The sequence below is a fragment of the Scyliorhinus torazame genome, chromosome 15, assembly GCF_047496885.1.
Source record: "Scyliorhinus torazame isolate Kashiwa2021f chromosome 15, sScyTor2.1, whole genome shotgun sequence".
NCBI classification, from domain to species: domain Eukaryota; kingdom Metazoa; phylum Chordata; class Chondrichthyes; order Carcharhiniformes; family Scyliorhinidae; genus Scyliorhinus; species Scyliorhinus torazame.
The window spans coordinates 79,404,359-79,425,654 of NC_092721.1; the positions used below are offsets into that span (position 1 = coordinate 79,404,359).

A 21,296-nucleotide genomic window follows, 5' to 3' on the forward strand; every position below is an offset into this window, starting at 1 on the left:
AATTCATGACTAGCCTTGTACAGGCCAATGTAAAATGTTTATAGGCCTGACTTTGTGATCAGGCACTCTGATCAGCACTTGTTGTTTTAGCATATGGCAAATCAGTGGTCGTGAGCTCACTATTTCCTGACTTGTGCTTCCTGCATGTGCAGCTTCTGCATAGAAATGTCTCATCTTTTTATTGGCTCTTGTGTTTACTTTTGCTTTTAGCTCGTGTAAAAAGCACTTTGAATCTATTATGTATGTTTAACTTTGTTACATGGTGGTGTGAATATGGAAATGTTTTGAACCCTCATTATTGCATTGCTAATTGCTATCCTGAGAAATAATTACCGACAGAACTGGTAGTAACCAATGGTGATAAGTGAAAAGTGTGGGTACTGATGCTCATTGCATATTAGAGGTTTCAACTGTAACAATGCGAAGCTGAATTAAATAGAAAAGAACATTAATTCTGTAATGAAGTCATTTTTATTTTCAATTTGTTATGGAGTTCAATCTAAGGTTACAGCAAACAGTGCGGTATCGTTTTGGGTGATCTTATAATACACAGTTTAAATATCTTTCATGCTAATTGGGATTAATTATTTTAAAGCTGTCCACAGATATTCAATTTGCCGGCTGCCTAAGATTTTTTAATACAAGATAGTACTAATATTTTCATCCTTCCAAATGTGGAACTGATTTATCAAAATCTGTCAGTTGCTCTCTCTCTGCTTGAGCTTAAATGTTGGACTAAATCACATTGACAATGGAATAACACTTATTACATTTTGGATTCATTCAGTGAGCTAGTTGCACAAAACTAGCTACAACGGGTAACATTTTATTTTATTCACCATATTATAGAATGTCCTAATGGAGTGAAGGACCCCTATTGTTCGACCATATCGGAGTGTGCACCGACGATTGCAGCCTTTAAGAGATGACCCAATTTCACATCACAGCATGATTGCTCTTTAAAAAAAACTTGAATCACAAACAGTGAAAAATGTATTAAAATGTATTATCTGCAATAAAAGTTTTATACATTTTGTCACAACCTCTTCAGTTCTCTTGCAATTTCTCTTCTGTTGTGTCTGGTAACATATAAATAATTTACATATCACCGAGACAGTTGAGGAATATTTACCTGAGAAAAATGTTGCTCTTTGTTTTGTATGCCTTGATGAAATTTAGTAACACGAAGTCTGAAATTCACAAGATTGTTTCATCTATTGGTCAGGCCATTCAATGGATCGATATTTTGATGCGTGGGTTGCTGTGATGTCTTGTATATTTAGCTATGGACTTTTTATACAGTTTGTCTTCTCTTTACTCTCCCTATCATTTTAGACATATAGGTGTAACCCCTCAAACCTGTTCTTGGGGATTGCCCTGTATTCTTGGACAAAAAACTATCAGTCTCAGCTTAGCATTTGCAACTGGTGTAGCTGTTGTTTGTCGCAGCTTGTTCCAACTTAAACCCCCTCTGTGTGCAGAAATTTTCCCTAATGTCACTCATGGAAGGTTTGGCTCTACCCTTGAGACTGTTCCTTGGTCCCAGACTCTCCCAATCTGCACAAATGGTTTCTATCCATCTGTCCCACCTGGTTCCCTTAACATCTTGAAAACTTTGATCAATTCACCCTTCAGTTTACCAACATCTAACCTTATCTCCCTCCATCTCTTTTGTCCGCTGTCTTTCTCTCTACTTCCAGTTCTCAAAACATCCAAGCAGCTTCTCCTTTTGCCATATTTCGCACAAGCTAAGTTTGGGGCATTCACCCATGTTTTCTTGCACCTCCCTCTTTAAAATGTCTCTCAAAAACAATGAGTAACATTTGGGTACTTATCTACAAGCAACAGATGTTCTTTGTGGCATCAGGTAATTCCTTGTGTGAGTTGTGTTAATTTATAAAGGAGGTTACTATTGACAATTGGCCCCATTTTCAGTTGACGTCTTTCTGCTTCTCCACCTTTGCAGTGCTTTAGGTTAATTTTTAATACACTTTTTGACCTTGAGGCATTGAAACCAAATGTACCTTCATGCCAGCACATTGAAAAATCAATTTACTCAATATAAACTGGAATTGAAAATTTGGCTCCCATGCTGTGTTCCATAATGGGCTGAATTTTCTTTTAACAAACTGAGCCAGAAGAAAATAGAATTCAGGATGCTTTTTGCACCAGACTGCAGCTTGTGAATTAGAATTAATTTCTTGGTGTCATACAAGGTTTGCTATTGTAACTAATTTGCTGTTAATATATTTGGTACATGACAGCATTATTTGGAAAAAACTTTGTTTGAGACATTTTGTTTTATATGAAAGATTACTCATGGTATTGCCATTGCCGCCTTCAATAACTGCACTTCATAATTTTCGAAAAATACTGAGGAAGCAATGTCTGGTTCTAGTTTAATAAATTAATTGCAGCTCCCAAACTGCACCCCGAAACAAGAACTTAAGTTGAACTCCAGGCTTCCTGATAGACAAGCTCAGTATTCAAACTGATGTCAGTGAAATCTATCTGTTGTATGTTCTTTCTGATGGTTGCAGAGCAGCCATTCAATTAAAGTTATTCTGAAAAGAGCTGTTACAAAACACTAGCTTTTGATCGGGTTCATGGGTTAGGGAGTAAGTAATGCTTTGGAGTCAATCTGACTGAAATAGAAATTTCTTGGGAACTGTGAGGAGAATAACTATAAGTTTAGACTTGCTGTGATTTAAGTATTGTATATATATATATAACTAAAAATAAATTCCTTTCTTCCTTAAAAACTTCTTCCAGCTTTTAAATTCTGCGCACATTGTATATTTTCACAAAGAAATTGATGTAAATTTGGTCACAAATTTTAATTGATGTCGGCTCAGGGAAGCTTTCAACTTGGCTGCAACATAAACAGCAGCATAAAATGAGTGTTGGGGAGTTTTTTTAATTTAAATAAAATTATTCATTTTACAATGTCACACCATACTATCACCTAGTATTTTGCAAATTCAAATTAATTGAATTTATTCCTTCAGTTAGGAATTGGAAATGATTAAGACTGATGTGAAATATTCCCCAGAGTGAAATCTAATGATCAGTTAGGATGAATGTTCGTTTGTTTTGTCACATCTGGTTCAAAATCAGTGATTATTAATTTGTTGTTGAGTTAGACGCAAACCATGAGGGAAAAATTAAAATCTTGAGAACTTCTACAAGTAAAATAAATCTCTTGTTTACACCATTTAAGTGAAACCATATATTCTGCCATCGTTGAAACTCTTCTGCAGTGTCAAAATTCTGTATTGCAGTGGTAACTATAAATGTGTTAAATTGAAACTTGTGCTTTACCATATTTGAACTTCAAATTTGCACAGCACTAAGATAATTAAATAATTTATAGATATGGTCAGACAAACACACTTAATCATCAACAGTTTCTGTCACCGTTAATGAAAAGTATGAAACAATCTGTCTCTTGCATCGGTACAATTGTTTTTCTGTATTTTCAGATCTCTGTTCTGCTTCTGTTGCAATTAAATAATTCTACACTTTTCCTTCTGTAATCATAAGATGCATTTGTAAGACTGTATAATATCTCCCACTCTCAACTCACTCTTTCTCAAATCCCCAAAACTGTGGAACCATTTATCGTCCTCCTGCTGTCCTCAGGTCTTTAATCTTTAAACCTAATCACTAATTACTGATCTTTTGCATTTTCCACCTTTTGTGGAGCACTTAATTATGGATCTTGATGTTTCAGCTTTGTTTCTCAGTTTAAAAAAAAAAATAGTCATGAACAGTAAACCTAAACTTCATTGAAAATTTTGAACACACAAATGGCAAGACTACTGTAAGCTCTGATTCCCAATTCACTAAATCTCCAGCCTTTTCCAATCATACTGGGTTCTCCAGAATGCCGACACTGCAAACCAATAAGTGGTGGTTTGAATCTCCTATCACCTTTTCAGGTGGTTCATCAATCCATTAGTTAATTACAATGCATGCACCAATTAATTTATTATTCAACTTAATCCGGTGAATTTAAAGTTCGCTTCTTGATTAGCTTTTAATTTTGGACTTCTCCAAATTCTTCGTTTTTTATTGAAGTCTGCTATTCTGTAAGCAGTTATTACCGATGCAAAATCAGACTGGCCGTTCTTTGCTTTTCCAACTGTCCAAGTATTGAACCGTGCACAGGTGTTTAACACTACTGTAGAATGTACCCCAAAACATTAGGATTGATTTGTGCAGGACCAGCATGATTGGAGAGGCCCGTAGCTTTAGTACACCTCATCTCAGCTGCTAACCTTTTCTTTCATTTTATGCTTTCACCAATTTTGGTAATCTAGACTTCTGTTCCTGACTCTTTTTGAAATGAGAAAATGGAAGTGCTAGGGTCCAAACGAAGAACTCCACCAAAGTTGAAAAGATGCAGTAGATCCTTAGTTAGTAAGTAGGTATTACAAAGCTAGAGGAGGAAGAAGATTGAGTGGTTCCTCAGTTCTGACTTGGTCTTCGTTCACTTCAAAGTGAAAGTACCTCCCCTCACTTCTGATCCCCCAAATTGGAAAACAAATGGAGTACGGTCTTGTACTATTAATGAGTAAAAACATGTCATCTCAATAACTTGTCAGTAAAGAGAAGCTCATGATTTTTACCTGCACATTACACATCATTCTTTTATTATTCGTTTTGAGAGACTGTTAAATCAAGGAGGTTGAATGTTTTCATATTTGTCCATATCTGAAAGATATGTCAATTCTAATTTATGAATGTTGCGAGAATTTGCCTGTCTTCATTTAATCTCTTGATTCCATTACAAATGCTTAGAATTACTCTCATTTTCAATTCGCAAGAAATGCCAGGTTACTAAAATAAAATTTGTGTTGAGCTTTACTGGTAATTTTCTCATTATGAATTTATTTTCCAAATAGCTAAAAACTGGGTTTTGTGATATATATTGCATTATGTAATAAAAATAGAATGTGCTGAAAATTCATAATGTGTTCCTCAACATTGAGTTCCAGCTTTTCAAGGCAAAGAATTAAATGCAGCAAAGTGGTAAACAAAAGTGGGCTGTGCCTATTTGCATAGTTGTCACCACTTTATTCAAGACAGGATTCTATTATGAATGTTATCTATACCCTGCAATGTGGTGTTGAATAGAGGAAGCTTGATAGTTTCATTTTGGGGAAAATAAAGGAGAAAGGGAGAAATGGACTAAAATGTGTGTGAGCCATTTTGTGTACCCAGTAATAATTACAATGCAGCATTGGGAGAGACCACTGTCACCTATGCAGTAAGGGGAGTTTTCAGTGCTCAGATTTGCAGGGATATAAATGCTCCCCCCAAAAAAACATTGAGAGATGGCCTGGGATCTCTTGATTATCTCATGTAACACAAGATCTGTAGAAATGGTGGAAAAGCCTTGGACAATTGGGAGAATCCCCATTGAAATTGAAGGTACATGCCCTCCCGCATTCTTTAGGTAAACAACGTCTCAGCTTGGTAATGTGTGAAGTATCTTTGCAGATTTTCACAGAATTTGTAGGGGACTCTTATGTAATGTTTGAGCCTGATATAAACCTGGAAAATTGTACATGGGTGTTAGAGGGTTATGAACCTGCATGATTTGGATGCCTTGGATGATTTTAACTGAAGCTTCTGGATTCCTTGATGAAATAATGTGTCACCGCCATGTCCTACTTGGTGCCATTTCACAGCTGCTATTTAAAGGTTTAGTCTACGTCTGCAAGTGAAGCTGAAGGAAAGAACTGTGGAAACTATAAGAAAAAGTGGATAAGTTCAATTATGGCTCCCTGAGGATAATATTTGGTCTGGTGAGGCAAGGAGGGTCATTGAGTTCCTTCGATATGCCCTGTCCACAAAAAGCAGGACAAATCCAACCTGGCTATCAGTCATCATCAAAATGATAAAAGATGTCATTGATGGTGCTATCAAGCAGCACTTGCTCAGCAATAACCTGCTTACCGATGTTTCAGTTAGTGTTCCATTAGGACCACCCTGTTGCAGGCCTCATTGCAGCAATGATCCAAATACGGACAAAAGAAATTCCAGAACTGAGAATGACTGCCCTTGACATCAAGGCAGCATTTGACCGTGTGTGGGATCAACGAGTCTTAGTAAAACGCGAGTAAATGAGAATTAGTTTGGGGAGGGGGAGGGAGGGGTAACTCATTAATGGCTGCCTAGCACAAAGGAAAATGGTTGTGATTGTTGTGGCCAACCATCTCAGGCCTGCAATATCACTGCAGGAGTTCTTAAGGGCCTTAGTTGGGGCCAAACATTATCATCTCCTTCATTATTGACCTTCCCTCCAACATAAGATTTCTTTCTTCCTGCACACTGAGTCCTCGAGTTATGTTAGGCAGGGCACAACATAACAAAATTATTTTGGGACACTGTTGTTGGTGAGGACTGCAGGGAACGTCCAGACCTGTTGCGGTACCTGAACCACTATTTGAGCATCCTAATCGCCTGCCCCATGTCACACTTAATGGTGATGTGGCTGCAGTTGTACCTGTTCTGGTGTAACATGGTATTGTTCTGAAGAGGTGTCATCAGCCAAGGTAGGAATATTCCCTGTCAGTAAGAAGTCTTGGGCTTGAGTGAAATGACAAGGAGTGGAAGCTCTTGTGGCTAAATAAAGCCTGGATGATCGACAGGTGCCATTCATGCATGTGAATGGTCTCTGGCACTCCTACACTGATGGAAAGCTAATCAAAGCTGCAAACAATGCTCTCTGTTGTATTAATTATAAAGGAATTTTACCATCTGGCACTAGCAAATAATGCATCAGCCCACTTGTAAGATGCTGTTGTGACTGGCTGACAGGAACACAAATGTATCAACCCTGGATGTATCCAATTGATATTTCAGTTATATAACAGCTCTAACCTGCTGAGCAGAAAGTCCGAAGATCATGTTGGTTCTGTAAGTTTTTTTTGTCATCTTGAACTTCAACAAAATGTCCTTGTATAATCAGGTAAAGGTATGGGAATATTGCTGTGTGGGTTGTGCACATTCAAATTGTGCAACATTTACATGTGCAGAAAATTGTTGCTGCAACAAAATCCTTGTCTTTTTTATTTTAAAAGAAGTATAAATATGGTATTCAATGTTCTTATTACACAAATGCTTTGTGCCACTTTTGCCGATATTGAAACAATCTGCAAATGCGTATAATTTCTAAAACTTCAAAATCTGTGAACATTCTATTTTGTAAGCATATCTTCACACACACCCATACATTTTTTTTTTTCATTTTGGTAATAGTGGGGAAGTGGTGGAAGGATTCCCGAATTGATTGTCAGCCTGTTGTACCGCATTGTGAATACTCCTTCCATGGCCAACAAGTCCTGGTGCTAGGCTTATTAATTAGCCATTGTCCACAAAGGGCCATAGGATGATTATGGGATGGACTAATTGTTTATACAGCTTGAGGAGTATCACTCCACATTAAGCATAGGGCAAGGCAAAGTGGCAGACCTCCATAAACTACCACAACCAGTGCAGGGATTGAACCTGTTGTTGATTTTGTCCTGCATCATATTCTAGCCATCCAGCCAACAGAGTTAGCTGAACCCCATCATTCATTGGGTTATTTTTGTGAGTGTTGTACATCTCTCTATATTTGAAGTGCATCATTTGCTTGTAGCCATAATGTTGAATGTTTATGTACTGGTTGCCACCCTTTGCTATTGGCAAGCAGCATAACTTTTGAAGTTGTTAACTGCAGTATCATGGTTGGAACTGTTGCCGTAAGGTTTAGGGGAATGTCGCAATACTGAAAGATAAGCACTACTTTCTATATATCAGTTCTGTGAACTTCTAAAAGTTGCTTGTTTACCCAATATTAAACATTATTGGTTACACAGTACAAATTTGTGCCATCATGTAAAATCTTACACTATCCATTCAAATACAGTTGCAGCCATTAATTTAAGATTAGAAATGCTATGATAAAATGCATTGGAGTAGATTTTTATATTTGCGTTAAACGTCACTTGGATGGGTGTACACGAACGAAAATATGGCCAGAGGATTACACACCCCATGAAGAATTCAGTATGCTCCATTTTCTTCTAATTTTAAGAGCAGGAAAATTTGTCAGTTTGTGTAGGAGGTGTACAGTTATTCAACAATGCTTTACTTTTTGCATGCTACCCTTCATGCACAGCCTGAAACGTGTGGAAGCAGATTCTGTAATTACTTTCCAAATGGCAATTGGGTATATATTTGAAAAGGAAATATTTGCAGGGCCAGGGCAAAAGTGCAGGAGAATGAGACTAATTGGATAGCTCTTACAAAGAATTGGCACAGGCGTGATGGGCTGAATAGCCTCTTCCTATGGTAATGGTTGCGCCTTATGTGTGAACACTTAATGCCCAAATGGTGGAGATTAAATATTCTCCATTTCAGTATGTAGTTAGTGGGATCTGTACTGAAGCCACAGCATTTCACTACAAGTGACTTGGATGAAGGATTATGGAGCCATACATGTACCTAGATTTGCTGCTGACTGACGTTATATGCCACATAAGGTAGTATAGATCAAGTTGGGAAAGGGCATTGATAAATTAGGTGAGCGGGCAATGCTGTGGAAAAAGATTAGCATGAAAAGGGAGATGTAGATATTGGACACAAGAAAGATCAGAGTGGTTTCTAAATGGAAAGTAACTACGAGCTGTAGAAGAGCAAATAGATTTGCGGGTTACGTACAGAAAAAAGTATTCTGTTATAATTAATAATTAAAAGACCAAAGGAATGTTGGCTTTTATCTGAAGGGAGTTTTTGTTCAATGGGGACGAAGTTGTACAAAGCTTTGGATCGCATTTGGAGTATTACATTCAGTTCTGGACAAGGCACCTCAAGAAAGATATATTAATGTTTGTGCGGGTGTAGTGCAGATTCACTTAAATGATTCTTGTGCTGAAAGATTCAATTCTGAGGAAATGTAACATAATGTTGACTTGAAATTCTATGATTCCCTTGAGTGTGTACGGTTAAGGGATATCTACTTGAGGTTTTTAAGATGACTGAAGGGGTTGATAGAATAGCTAGCGGGAAACTATTTGCTCTAGTGAAAGGGTACCCTTACAAGGGTGCTTAATCTGAAAATTAGGATAAGGCCTTTCAGGGTTGGTGTTAGGAAGCACTTCACACAAATGTATATTTTCCTGAATTTGCATTTTGTTTAATCGCAGATTACGTTTTACGTGTATGATTGAGGGCCAGTTCAGGTTTAGTTCTTTTATGTGTTACTCATTGAAGGTGTTTTTTTCTTTAATAAAGAAACTATTTGATCTAAAGGAAATTGTGACCTTTTACTTGGTACTTTTTTATTTCCTCGGAAGAGAAGTCATGGAAATGCTGTTTTAGGAATCATGCCCAAGTTTAATGAAGACCGTGAGAATAACCAATGCCATATTTGTGATTTAAAAATCTGTTTTGCGATACACTTTTTTGAAGTTTGATTGCATTTTTAAATATGCAAACAGGCAGAGGAGGAAGAATCGTTTGAGGGTACGTTAGAATTTTGTCGAGGTGGGGATGGACAGCCAAGGCGCTCAACAAGACCTACCCAACGGTATTATCAACCGCCTGGAGCAAGAAAATGATGCAGGTAAACAAAATAATATTATTTGCAGGTCATACTTGGCCAGTAGGATATCACTGGACCGAGCCTGAGTGAGATGTGCAGACGCAGATGGCACACATGCATGCACTATAAAAGTTAACTTCTGCTCAGTGCAGCAATATAGTCATTTATGACCCAATCAGATGTATGCAACAACAAGATATAAATATCTTTTATTCATAACTAGATAACAACTTGGATGGGATTTCTTGCTACATTGGTTTATAAGTAATTTCAGTAAAATCTTATGAATAATGTACATTATAGTTATTACATTGGAGTGTTGGCAATAGTAATAAGAACTTGGTATATTTAGTTTTCACAAATAAAAAATACTCAATCTGTTCAACCCTAAAAATACTCAATGACATTGCTCTGGCACAAAGGTAATGCAACCATATTGATATTTCAACTTATACAATTTGCTATAATCATGGCTAGAAAAATCTTTGCAGCCCTATAACGTGTTTTTGAACAACATGATGGAATATACCGTTGAGTTAAAGTGTACTTTCATCAAACCAAGATTCTTGCATGTGTGTTTTGTGTAAACTGCACACTGTCGACTAGCTGGTGAAATATATGCTACAATCCCAAGAATTCCATACTGACTCTTGTTGAGGTGCTGGAGATATCCCATCTATGAATAAATCCTTTTGGTATCTACAATTTTGACAACACAAAACGTCCCCCTTGTAAAGGTTCAAACCTTAGACTTGAAGGTAAGTGTCATTTTTGAGGCAGCAGAATTAACAATAATGGCAGAAGCGCTGTGTTTCTTTTTTTTGGAACGCATTTTATTCAAACTTGTATCAAAGTAGGTTACAGCAAATAAATACCCCGAGAAACATTCTTCCCAACAATCAACTATACAGTTTGTACAGATTTTTCTCCTTTTTCACACACCCCCCCAGCGAAGAACAGCTCCTCAAACACGGTCACAAACATCCCCCACCTTTTCTCAAACTCCCCTGCTGAACCCCTTAACTCATACTTTATCTTCTCTAACCGCAGGAAGTCATCGAACCATGCTGCTACCCCCGGTGGCGATGCCGACCGCCACTCCAGCAAAATTCATCGCCGTGCAATCAGAGAGGCGAAGGCCAAGACATCATCCTTCCTCCTCTCCATGAGCTCCGGCTTCTCTGAAACCCCAAATATCGCCACCAAAGGGTCCGGGTCCACTCCCTCCTCCACTATCCTGGCTAAGACCACGAACACTCCCGACCAGAATCTTCCCAATTTTTCACAACTCCAAAACATGTGTGCATGATTCGCTGGTCCCCGCCCACACGTCTCACACTCATCTGCCCCCTGAAAGAACCCACTCATTCTCGCCCAAGTCATAAGCACCCTGTGCACCACCTTAAACAGTATCAGGCTCATCCTTGCACAAGAGGAGGTCCCGTGTACCCTTCGCAGTGCCTCACTCCATACTCCCCAATTGATCTCCCCTCCCAACTCCGCTTCCCATTTCTCCTTGATCTTCACCACCTGCTCGCCTCCCTGCTCCCCCAGCCACTTATATATATCTCCAATTCTTCCCTCGCCTTCCACATCCGGAAGCAGCAGTCGCTCCAGCAGGGTGTATCCCAGCAATCTAGGGAACCCCTTCCAGACCTTTCGTGAAAAGCCCCTAACCTGTAGATACCTGAACTTACTACCCCTCGGCAGCTCTACCCTCTCCCTTAGCTCCTCTAGACTGGGGAACCCTTCCTCCAAATACAAATTCCTCACTTTGATCAGCCCCACTTCCCTCCACCTCCTGTATACATTATCCATTCCCCCCTCGGCTCAAACCCATGATTCTCGCACAGCGGCGTTAGCACCAACATCCCTTCCACCCTAAAATGCCTCCTCAGCTGATTCTATATCTTCACCATGGACTGCACCACTGGGCTCCCTGAATATCTACTCCGAGCCATTTGCAATGCTGCCATCACCATAGCCCTCAAACTAGACCCCTTACAAGATTCCTCCTCCATCCTAACCCACTCTACCCCTTCTCCTTCCCACCACTGCCACACCTTGCTCAGATTCGCTGCCCAATAATAATGAAGCAAGTTTGGCAACGCCAACCCCCTCTACTGCCTCTGCCTCTGTAGCAGGGTCCTCCCCACCCTCGGCACCTTCCCCACCCATACAAAATCAGACAGGATTGTGTCCACTTTCAGAAAAAAAGGCGTATGGTATAAAGGTCGGAAGAGCCTGAAAGATAACCAAGAACCTTGGCAGAATATTCATTTTCACCACTTGGACCCTCCCCGCCAACGTTAAGTGCAGTGTACCCCACATCTTAAGATCCTCCCTGGTCTCCTCCACCAGCTTCGTTAAATTCCACTTATGGAGCCCAGTCCATTCCCTCGCTACCTAAATCCCCAAGTACCTAAACCTATCCCTCGCTACCGTAACTGGCACCCCCCCCTAAATTAGCCCGCTGTGCTGTAGATCTCCAAATTTCTTTCTCTGTCAGTCTGGCCTCAATAAAAGTTGAGACGGATTCGCACGTAAACAGAAGTTATTTATTTAGCTTGCAAGCTTGAATCATCTTACAGAAATGTAAGAGACATCCAGCTTCTTACATCCCAGAAAACGACTGAACTAAAAGACAAAGGGATCTCTGCAAAATCAATTCAAATGGTATCAAGTTTCACATACTCGACGGACATAGGTCAGCCTATGTCCCTCCTGACCTGTTCGATCTATTCTGATTGGCTCACTTCCAATCCCTTTCTCTGGCCCCTATCAATGCAGCATCACTCTCATAGACCCACCTCTTCCTGCTTTTTCCATGCGGTCTCAAATTCCTTTGTCCCTAACTGCAAGAATCAAAGTGGCTTATTTCTACATTACATTAACTAGTAACTCTAAAGTAACTATTTTATATCACATTCGTCAGTGCCAGCTCATTCACCAGGAATACCTCGCTTTTCCCTACATTCAGCTTGTATCCCGAGAACCCTCCAAACCTCACCAACAGGCCCATAATCCTTCCCATACTCTCCCAACGGATCCGAAACATACAGCAAGAGGTCATCGGCATAGAGCGTCACCCGATGCTCCCTCTGTCCCCTCATTATCTCCTGCCACTCTGCCGACCCCCTGAGAGCCATCGCCAATGGCTCTATGGCCAGCGCAGACAGCAGCAGCGACAGCGGGCACCCCTGCCTCGTACCCCTGTGTAAGTCAAAGCTTTGTGAGCTCATATCATTCGTCCTCACCCTCGCTCTTGGCGACACATACAGCAACAGCATCCATGCCACAAATCTCAGCCCAAACCCAAACCTTCCCAAAACTTCGAACAAGTACCGCCACTCCACCCGATCAAATGCTTTCTCCGCATCCATGGACACCACCTCCGGTACCAGAGCTCTCGACGGATTCATCACATTCAACAGCCATCTTATATTACTCGTGAGCTGCCTGCCCTTCACGAAGCCTGTTTGATCTTCTGCAACCACCCCCGGGACACAATCCGCCCCACCAACAACGTAGCCAATACTTTCACATCCGTGTTCAATAGTGATATGGGTCTATATGACCCACATTCCACCGGATCCTTCCCTTTATTCGGAATTAGTGTGGTTACTGCCTACTTCATCGTCTCCGGCAACTCCCCCTTCTCCAGTGCTTCATTAAACGCCCCCAACAGATGTGGTGCCAGGTCCGCCGCAAATTCCTTATAAGATTCTGCCGGGTACGCATCCAGCCCAGAGGCCTTCCCTGACTTCATACCCCTGATACTATCCAGCACCTCCCTCAGCCCCAGGGGCTCCTCCAACGCCTGCCTCTTTGCTTCCTCCACCTGGGGAAATTCCAGCTCGTCCAGAAACCAACCCATGTCCCCCTCCTCTCCTCCTGGGTCTGCCTCATAAAGTCCCTGGTAATACTCTCTAAATGTCTCAATTATCTTCCCTGGCTCTGACACCACATCCCCAGCCCCAGTCCGGATCTTCAATATTTCCCTGGATGCAGCCTACCTCCGCAGCTGGTTCGCCAGCATGCGACTCGCCTTCTCCCCATACTCGTATTGCACCCCTCTTGCCCTATGCAGTTGCCCTACCGCCCTCCCCGTTTGTCAGCCTGTCAAATTGCCCCTGCAACATTTTCCTCCTCGCCAATCCCTCCACGGTGGGCACCCTCGAATATTCCCTGTCCACCTCCACTATCTCACTCACTAGACGGTCATGTACCGCCCTCCTTTCCTTATTTGCACGAACCGTAAATTAGATAATTTCTCCCCGGACCACTGCCTTCAGTGATTCCCCAAAAATGCCCGCCGACACCTCCCCATTCTGATTGAACTCCACATAATCCCTAATCGCCAACCGCACCTTTTCACAAAAACCTTCATCCGCCAAACACCCCGAGTCAAACCTCCACACCGACCTCTGCTGTCGTCCCGTACTGAACCGAATATCCAGCCGGTGGGGTGCATGGTCCGAGATAACTATCCCCGCACACTCTGCCCCCTCCATCCCAACCAAAATTTCCCGATTCACTACAAAGTAATCAATCCTCGAATACACTTTATAGACGTGTGAAAAGAAGGAATACTCCCTTGCCCCTGGGTTCTGAAAGCGCCATGGATCCACACACCCATCCTCTCCATAAACCCTCCCAGCTCCCTTGCCATTCGTACCCTACCCATCGACCTGGGGCTCGATCTATCCACCCTCGGCCCCAGGACACAGTTAAAATCTCCTCCCACGATCAACTGGTACGTGGCCAAATCCGGGATTGCTGCCAGCAACCCCCTCATAAAACTCACATCATCCCAATTTGGGGCATACACATTTACCAACACTACCGGTGCCCTTTCCAATACCCCACTCACAATCACGTATCTCCCACCTGGATACCTCACCTCCTGCACTCACAAATCCCATTTGTTTGCTCATTAAAATCACCACACCCCTCGATTTCAAATCAAACCCAAATGAAAAACCTGCCCGACCCACCCCTTCCTTAACCTAACCTGGTCCTTCACACGGCGGTGTGTCTCCTTCAAAAAGACAACCCCTGCTTTCAAGCTCCTGAGGTGCGTGAACACCCGCGACCTTTTAACCGGCCCATTCAGTACCCGGATGTTCCACTTTATCAACCTTACCGGAGGCTTGCGCCTCCAATCCCCTCTACCGTCTGTCATCTTCCCCACTTAACTCCTGGACCTTTAATTCCACTCTGTACATGGCCCATCCCAGATGGCCGCTTTCTTCGCCTAGACCATGACATCTCTCATCCCCTGCCGCGTCGCAGAAACCCCCCCCACCCCCGCTTTTCCCTTTCCCCTTCTTTCCCCCCCCCCTTTTCCCTCTCTCCCCGGCCACCCCTCTTGACCTTCTCCCCCACCACCTCACTTCCGTTCACCAGCATAACCTGCTAGCGCGGCTCCCCTGCCCAAAGGCACATCCTAATGACCTCCCCCTCCTCCACTCCTCAGCTCAAAGAAGAAGGCCTCCTGCTGGCCTTACCCTCCCCCACCCAAACAAGGACTTCTCCTGAACTCCAGGTAGCCTTCTCCAAAAGCAAACAAACAGATGTTAAACACAAACAGTCCCATAAAACAGAAGGGGGGATGGGAACATCCAACCTCACATAAACTTTTCACCCCTACAACTCCTTACAATCTCAACATTGGCCAGAACCCCCCCCCCCCCCCCCCCACCCAAAGAAGGCGCAAATCCCCCAATCCGTACACCCACTTCAAACATGCTCCCGACCATTACATAGTGCCAGCACCCCGGTTCCCAAGCATTGTCCACTCAGTTCTCCCCCAGTTTATGCTCCTTAATGAAGTCTTTGGCTGTTTCTGGGGTCTCAAAATAATACTCCCGGCCTCCGAACGTCACCCATAATTCCGCCGGGTAGAGCACCCCAAACCTGATCTGCCGCCGGTACAGCACCGCTTTGGCCTTGTTGAAACCTGCCGCCGTTTTGCCAACTCAACTCCGATGTCCTGATTAATCCGGGCGCTATTTCGCTCCCAGTCGCAGCTACGCTTCTCCCTGGCCCACCGTAGAATTTTCTCTTTCTCCACAAATTTATGGAGTCTCACGATCACCGCCCGCTGCGGCTCCCCAGGTCTATGCTTTTGCCTCAGACCTATGCGCTCGGTCCACTTCAGGTGCCTTATCTAGCACCCTTTCTGCCACCAGCCCTGCCAGCATCTTCGAGACTTACCTCGTGGCACTCACACCTTCCACTCCTTCAGGCAGGCCCACTATTCGCAGCTTCTGTCTTCTTGAGGTATTCTCCTGCTCCTCAACCTTTGCCCTCAACGTTTTGCAAAGGTCTGCGAGGAGCTCCACCTCTGTCTCCAAAGCCACCACACGATTGCTGGCCAAGATCATTCCTTCAATCCCCTGAATCTGTGACCCCTGCACCTCCAAACACCTCTCCATCTGCTCCAAAGTACTCTTCAGGGGTGCCACAGCTTCTGCAATGGCCTTTGCATGATCCTCATGCATTTCTTTCCTCTGTTTATGGAATTCCTCCTTGATAAAAGTCATCAGTTCCTGTATCTGGGGCCTTACAGCTTGCCCCTTCCCCGCCTGCATCTGGAAGAGACTGTCTGTGAAGCACAGGACTGTTTCAACTTTCCAGCCAAACCTGTCACAGTTTTCTGCCGGGTCCGGTGATCAGAAGACATACCATTCCAGGGGTGACCCTACTCCTCTAACATTCACCTACGCCTTTTCATCAAAATTCCACCCGGATCAGGGTAAAAAGAGCCCTTTTCTGTGACTTTGAACAGGAACAGCCCTTTATGTGACCAATCACTCCATGGTCACAAGCGGAAGTCCAGCAGAAGTGCTGTTAGTACCCAGGTTCTCCGAGATTAACTGATGGTGTACACAATGATAAATTAATAACCTATTCTTAATTTGGCATCATTAGAATTATAGGCCCTGGCAACTTCTTATTCTACTTCAAGAAAATCACAGGATTTAAGACCATTGCTAATTAGGAGAGCACAATTGTTGCAGCTCTACGTTTTAAATAAGGCACCCATGGGGGAGCAAGTAGCAAATTCCTTTTCTGGATCTGCTGTTTTTTGTTATCTTTATGTGAAAAATACAATGTTTTACACTTTTCTTGGAACATTCCAAGGAACTTCCAAGTCAATTACTGGCTTTTCAAGTGTACTCATTTTTAATGGAGGTAGCCAATTTGCACATAGTAAGATCTACAAAAGACCCTGAGGTAAATAGTAGCGAATCTGTCTTGGTCGTGTTGGTTGAGGGATGAATATTGGCCGAGTCACTGCAAGATCTCCCCCTCTTTTCTCAAAATTTGCAGTGGATTATTTTCCATTCAACTGAAACTCAGACAAGGTTTTGATTTAACATTTCCTTTGAAAAATGTTGACTTTGGCAATATAGCATCCGCCCAGTCCAGCACTGAGTTAGCCTCGATTATGTTAAGAGCTCTGGGGTGGGGCTTGAACTCAACCTTCTGAGGTAATGGTGCAACGACTGAGTCAAGCTGACTGGAATAGACGTTTATCCTGATCTATAATTTTCAAAAGATCCCCAAGTGAGGCCACTCTGTATACACTTATTCAGACAGTATCCAATAGGCTCATAGAAGGGTCTTTGTTCTGTTGACCATCTGCCAATTGTGTTAATCTTCAACCTTGTAAGGAAACCACTGAAGTGTTTAGATTGCTAATGAGAAGGGTGGTGTTAATATGAAGCAATTGTTTTCCAACTTTGTAGCAAGAACATTTCACCAATTACTTCGAGAAGCTACAAATATATGGCTGCATCAACTGACTGCTTCAGAATCCTTCCTTGGGAGGTAACTGTGGAATGTTGCATACAGTACAAATCCTGAATATGAATCTTTGAGTAAATCTGGAAGAAACTCTACCAAGTCATAGGTACATTTCAGATGGTGCCAAGAGTCTTGCAAAGTTGTCGATGGGCTGATGTAATAAATATGTTTTGTCATAAATGTTCAACAGTCAAATTTCAGATGTATTCAATAATTGCATCTCACCAAAGTTTTGTCAATTATGTGTGAGGCCTTTGATTAGTATGTGTGAGTCCCGTTTATAGTAACTGCAAGGAAAAATGTTAACTTATGGTTTATGTTCACAAAGTGTCAATATACAAGAGCAGTATTAAACATTCCTTGTAAGAATGAGAAAGGGACACACAACAGTTGTTTTGAACATTGGTCTCTTTTGCTATCCAGGTTGTGACAGGTTAACGTTCTTCCTGATGGTTTGAACATATTGTGTTCTGCATTTTGAGTCCATTGCATGTACTTTATTCAGAGAATTATTAACAAATCATAAATTCAAATTTTATTAAACAAATCCATTTCACCAATTGTAATATAAATTCCCATGTCAGTTACTTATTTTCATTCTCCTTGCACTGGTAATGGCATCCAGGCTATACTGAGACAAGCAGACTGAAAAAGTTGGATTTTTCTATGAAGTTTCAGTCCCGCATGTTGTGATGTATGCCTTATTTCACAATGTTTATTCATCCACTAAATGATCCCCACCTTGGAATATAAATACTCTGGGTTGGATTCCATGGCAATAAGTGAATGTAGTGATGATGACTTACTCAAATCATTTCTTCTCTATATGCCCATGACAAGAAATGCAGTTACATTTTTGAGTCTTTACCAACTTAATTATTTGGGTGCTTGATTTTAAGTAATTCTCATTGGTGATTCCCATCTCCCAATAGCTTCAGGAATATCTATCCTTACCATGTGATCTAAATAAACTTTTGTTAAAAAACAGCCAACCCCATCTGATTGCCTTGAATTACTAGAGTCATGCCTCCATGTAACTTAAGTCTTCAAAGCAAGAGAGTATCAAATCTTCTTTAAAGTTAAATATGTTGAATTTATATAATAAAAGCCACAGAATATATTTACACATTGGATATGCTTCTATCTAAATCTTTCCATGAATAGCATAATAAAAAGATCACAACTCTTGAGAAATAAGCTAACTGTTTTAATTAACTGAAATAACGCACAATGTTTTTTCTCCAAATCATGGAAGTCTAATTAATCTACACTGGCCAGAATTCTCCAGCCGTTGTGATTCCATGTTCCCGCCGGCAATGCACTCCCACCTGCGGGTTTCCCGGTGGCGTAGGGTGGCTTCAATGGGAATTCCCATTGACAAGTGGCAGGAGTGGAAAATCCCACTGCCAATGAACAGTACTCTGCTGAGGAACATGTGGCAGGAGAACCAGAGAATCCAGCGCATTGTTTCTTGAACCCTTTTTTCTTCAAATGTAGCTGGTTGGTTCTTTACAAAATGACTCCTCAATGAGAGCCTTTTTAAACATAATTTCTTCTTTATGTAACATGGATGAGTTATTGGGAATTCCTGGATTTTGAATCGCAACTTGAATTGTTGGAGTAAAGATCAGGGTGTGTCCTGTTTTTTTTTCTAGCATCCTAGTTGCATGACAATACAAGGAGTTAATAAGTAATCATTATAATGAATCTCTAACAATGAGTTTACAACAGACCCAGAGATGAGGCGAGGAATACTCTATGGTTGGAAAGCAAATACATCTGCTCCTCCCAGGCACTTGCCATTTGTCTTGTTTATGAAATTGAAAAAAATGAAATGAAAATCGCCTATTGTCACGAGTAGGCTTCAATGAAGTTACTGTGAAAAGCCCCTAGTCACCACATTCCGGCGCCTGTTCGGGGAGGCTAGTACAGGAATTGAACCGTGCTGCTGGCCTACCTTTAAAAGCCAGCGATTAGCCTAGTGTGCTAAACCAGTCCCTTATCATTACTCAAATGCAGCATCTCCAATAGATTAGCACTCTGATTTAAAAATGTGCAGACTGAACTCCACACAGAGTATTGTTTAATTTTGAATTGCTGCTCTTCATTACATACACCCCACAAAACTCAGAATATGGTATAAAAATCAGGTTGGTATGGGGTTGTGAACTGCAGTCCTTTTTTTCATATGTGTATCTGGGTCTGAAGAGAGAGCCCCCACCTAAAACCACCCAAAATACATTTTCTTGCCACAAATACATAGGTTTGTAGTTGCACAATTTCTGTTGTTTAAAGAACAGTTAACAGAAACTTAGGTCTGCAGTAACTCACACCATGATTTCATGGTTAGCAGGGGATTTGGACGGTGGGGATAGTTGGTGAACTCATTAACTTTATTTTTTCGACCAACTTTTCTCTTTTTGTCTCTATTCCTGGGATATTTAGTGCTATTTGTTTCTCCAACACCCAACACCATCTAATATCCATAACATTTATTTGTAAGACTTCAGTAAGAAAATAGGCATGTCGCAATTATATTGATCAGGTTTAAAAGCACAATACCCAGAACAAAAAGGGGAAATATGATGCAAGTCAGGTGAATTCTTCAAGTGAGAACCAGACCAAATACAATGGTTTATTTTACAGCCCTTGATGTAATGAGAGCGATACAGAAGAGAAAATATGACGAGAAATCCAAAACATGCAATAACTGTAGAATGGAGCTATTGGAATTTCATTACATAAATATTGACTGGGATAATAGTAGAGTAAATGGAGAGGATGGGGATAATTTTCTGAAATTTCATGAGAATTTCCTTGGCCAGTATGTTCTTGTGCCTTCTAGAAAGGAAGCCTTGCTGGATCTGGTGCCAGGGAATGAGGTGGACCAAGTGTATGTGGGTGAATACTTTGATAAGAGTAATCAAATGAGGGCAGCTGGGGAACTGAATGCATATGTGAGAGTTTGCTGAATGGGGGAGTTTGGTGATGCGGGGGCTTCCTTTTGGTTCTTTCTTTATGTCAGAAATGAGCTCGCTGCTTGGTGAGTACCTGATAAATGGGGAACGTCTGTTTCAATCCTAAGGTTTAAAATAGAATAGAAACTGGTGGTAAAGTTAATGAAATATTAAAGAATGCAAAATAAATATGTGAATAATATAATTCTGGAATTAATTAACAGGAAAGGTGATGTGTCAAAGCTGCAGCATGTGGGAGCTCCTGGATGTCAGTTTGATCCATGTCAAACACATCTGTAGTAAGTGCTTGTGGCTCGAGGAACTTCAGCTCGGAGTCATTGAATTGGAGAGGAAAGTTACCTGTGTGCTTTGTACCAGGAGGCAGTCACTCCACTTAGGGTGGGGTCTTCTGATTTTGTCAGGGACAAGAGAGTGTGACTGCATGTGAGGCAAGTAGGGTCCCAGAGGACGGGATGTCAGTCTCTGTGATGAATTGAACAGGTATTTGTCATCAGTTTTCACCGTAGAGGATATAAATGACATTCCTGAACTGGCTGAAAGTTGGGAATTGGAAGGGAGGGAGGAACTCGAAATTACAATCTCCAGGGAAGTGATACTTAGCAAATTGTTGGAACTGTGGGTTGTCAAGTACCTGGGTCCTGATGGATTTCATCTTAGTGTCTTAAAAGAAGTGGCTAGTGCGATAGTTGATGCGTTGGTTTTAATTTTCCCTTAGATTAGAAAATAGCTATTCAATAAAGGAGGGCAACAAAAAGCAGGAGACTGTAGTCCAGTTAGCTTAACATCTGTTGGAAGGAAAATGTTAAATTCAAGGTAATCAGGCAGAGTCAACCTGGTTTTGTGAAAGGAAATCATGTTTAACCAATTTATTGGGGTTCTTTGAAGAAGTAACGTATCTGTAGATA

At 41.6% G+C, this 21,296-nt stretch overlaps 1 protein-coding gene across 5 annotated transcripts in view; it reads left to right on the forward strand.

Moving 5' to 3' along the window:
- The window catches only part of tdrd3 (tudor domain containing 3), a 182,556-nt gene that overhangs the window by 148,980 nt on the left and 12,280 nt on the right, over positions 1-21,296 (forward strand). For 2 of the 5 annotated variants that reach the window (XM_072476317.1, XM_072476318.1), the window contains exon 13: positions 9,495-9,619. In XM_072476317.1, coding sequence (XP_072332418.1) covers positions 9,495-9,614 — 120 coding nt within the window. In that variant the 3' untranslated portion in view covers positions 9,615-9,619. Of the gene's footprint in view, positions 1-849; positions 1,043-9,494; positions 9,620-17,355; positions 17,520-21,296 lie in introns of those variants that run through there. The other 3 variants (XR_011935141.1, XR_011935142.1, XM_072476319.1) reach the window with 3 other exon arrangements.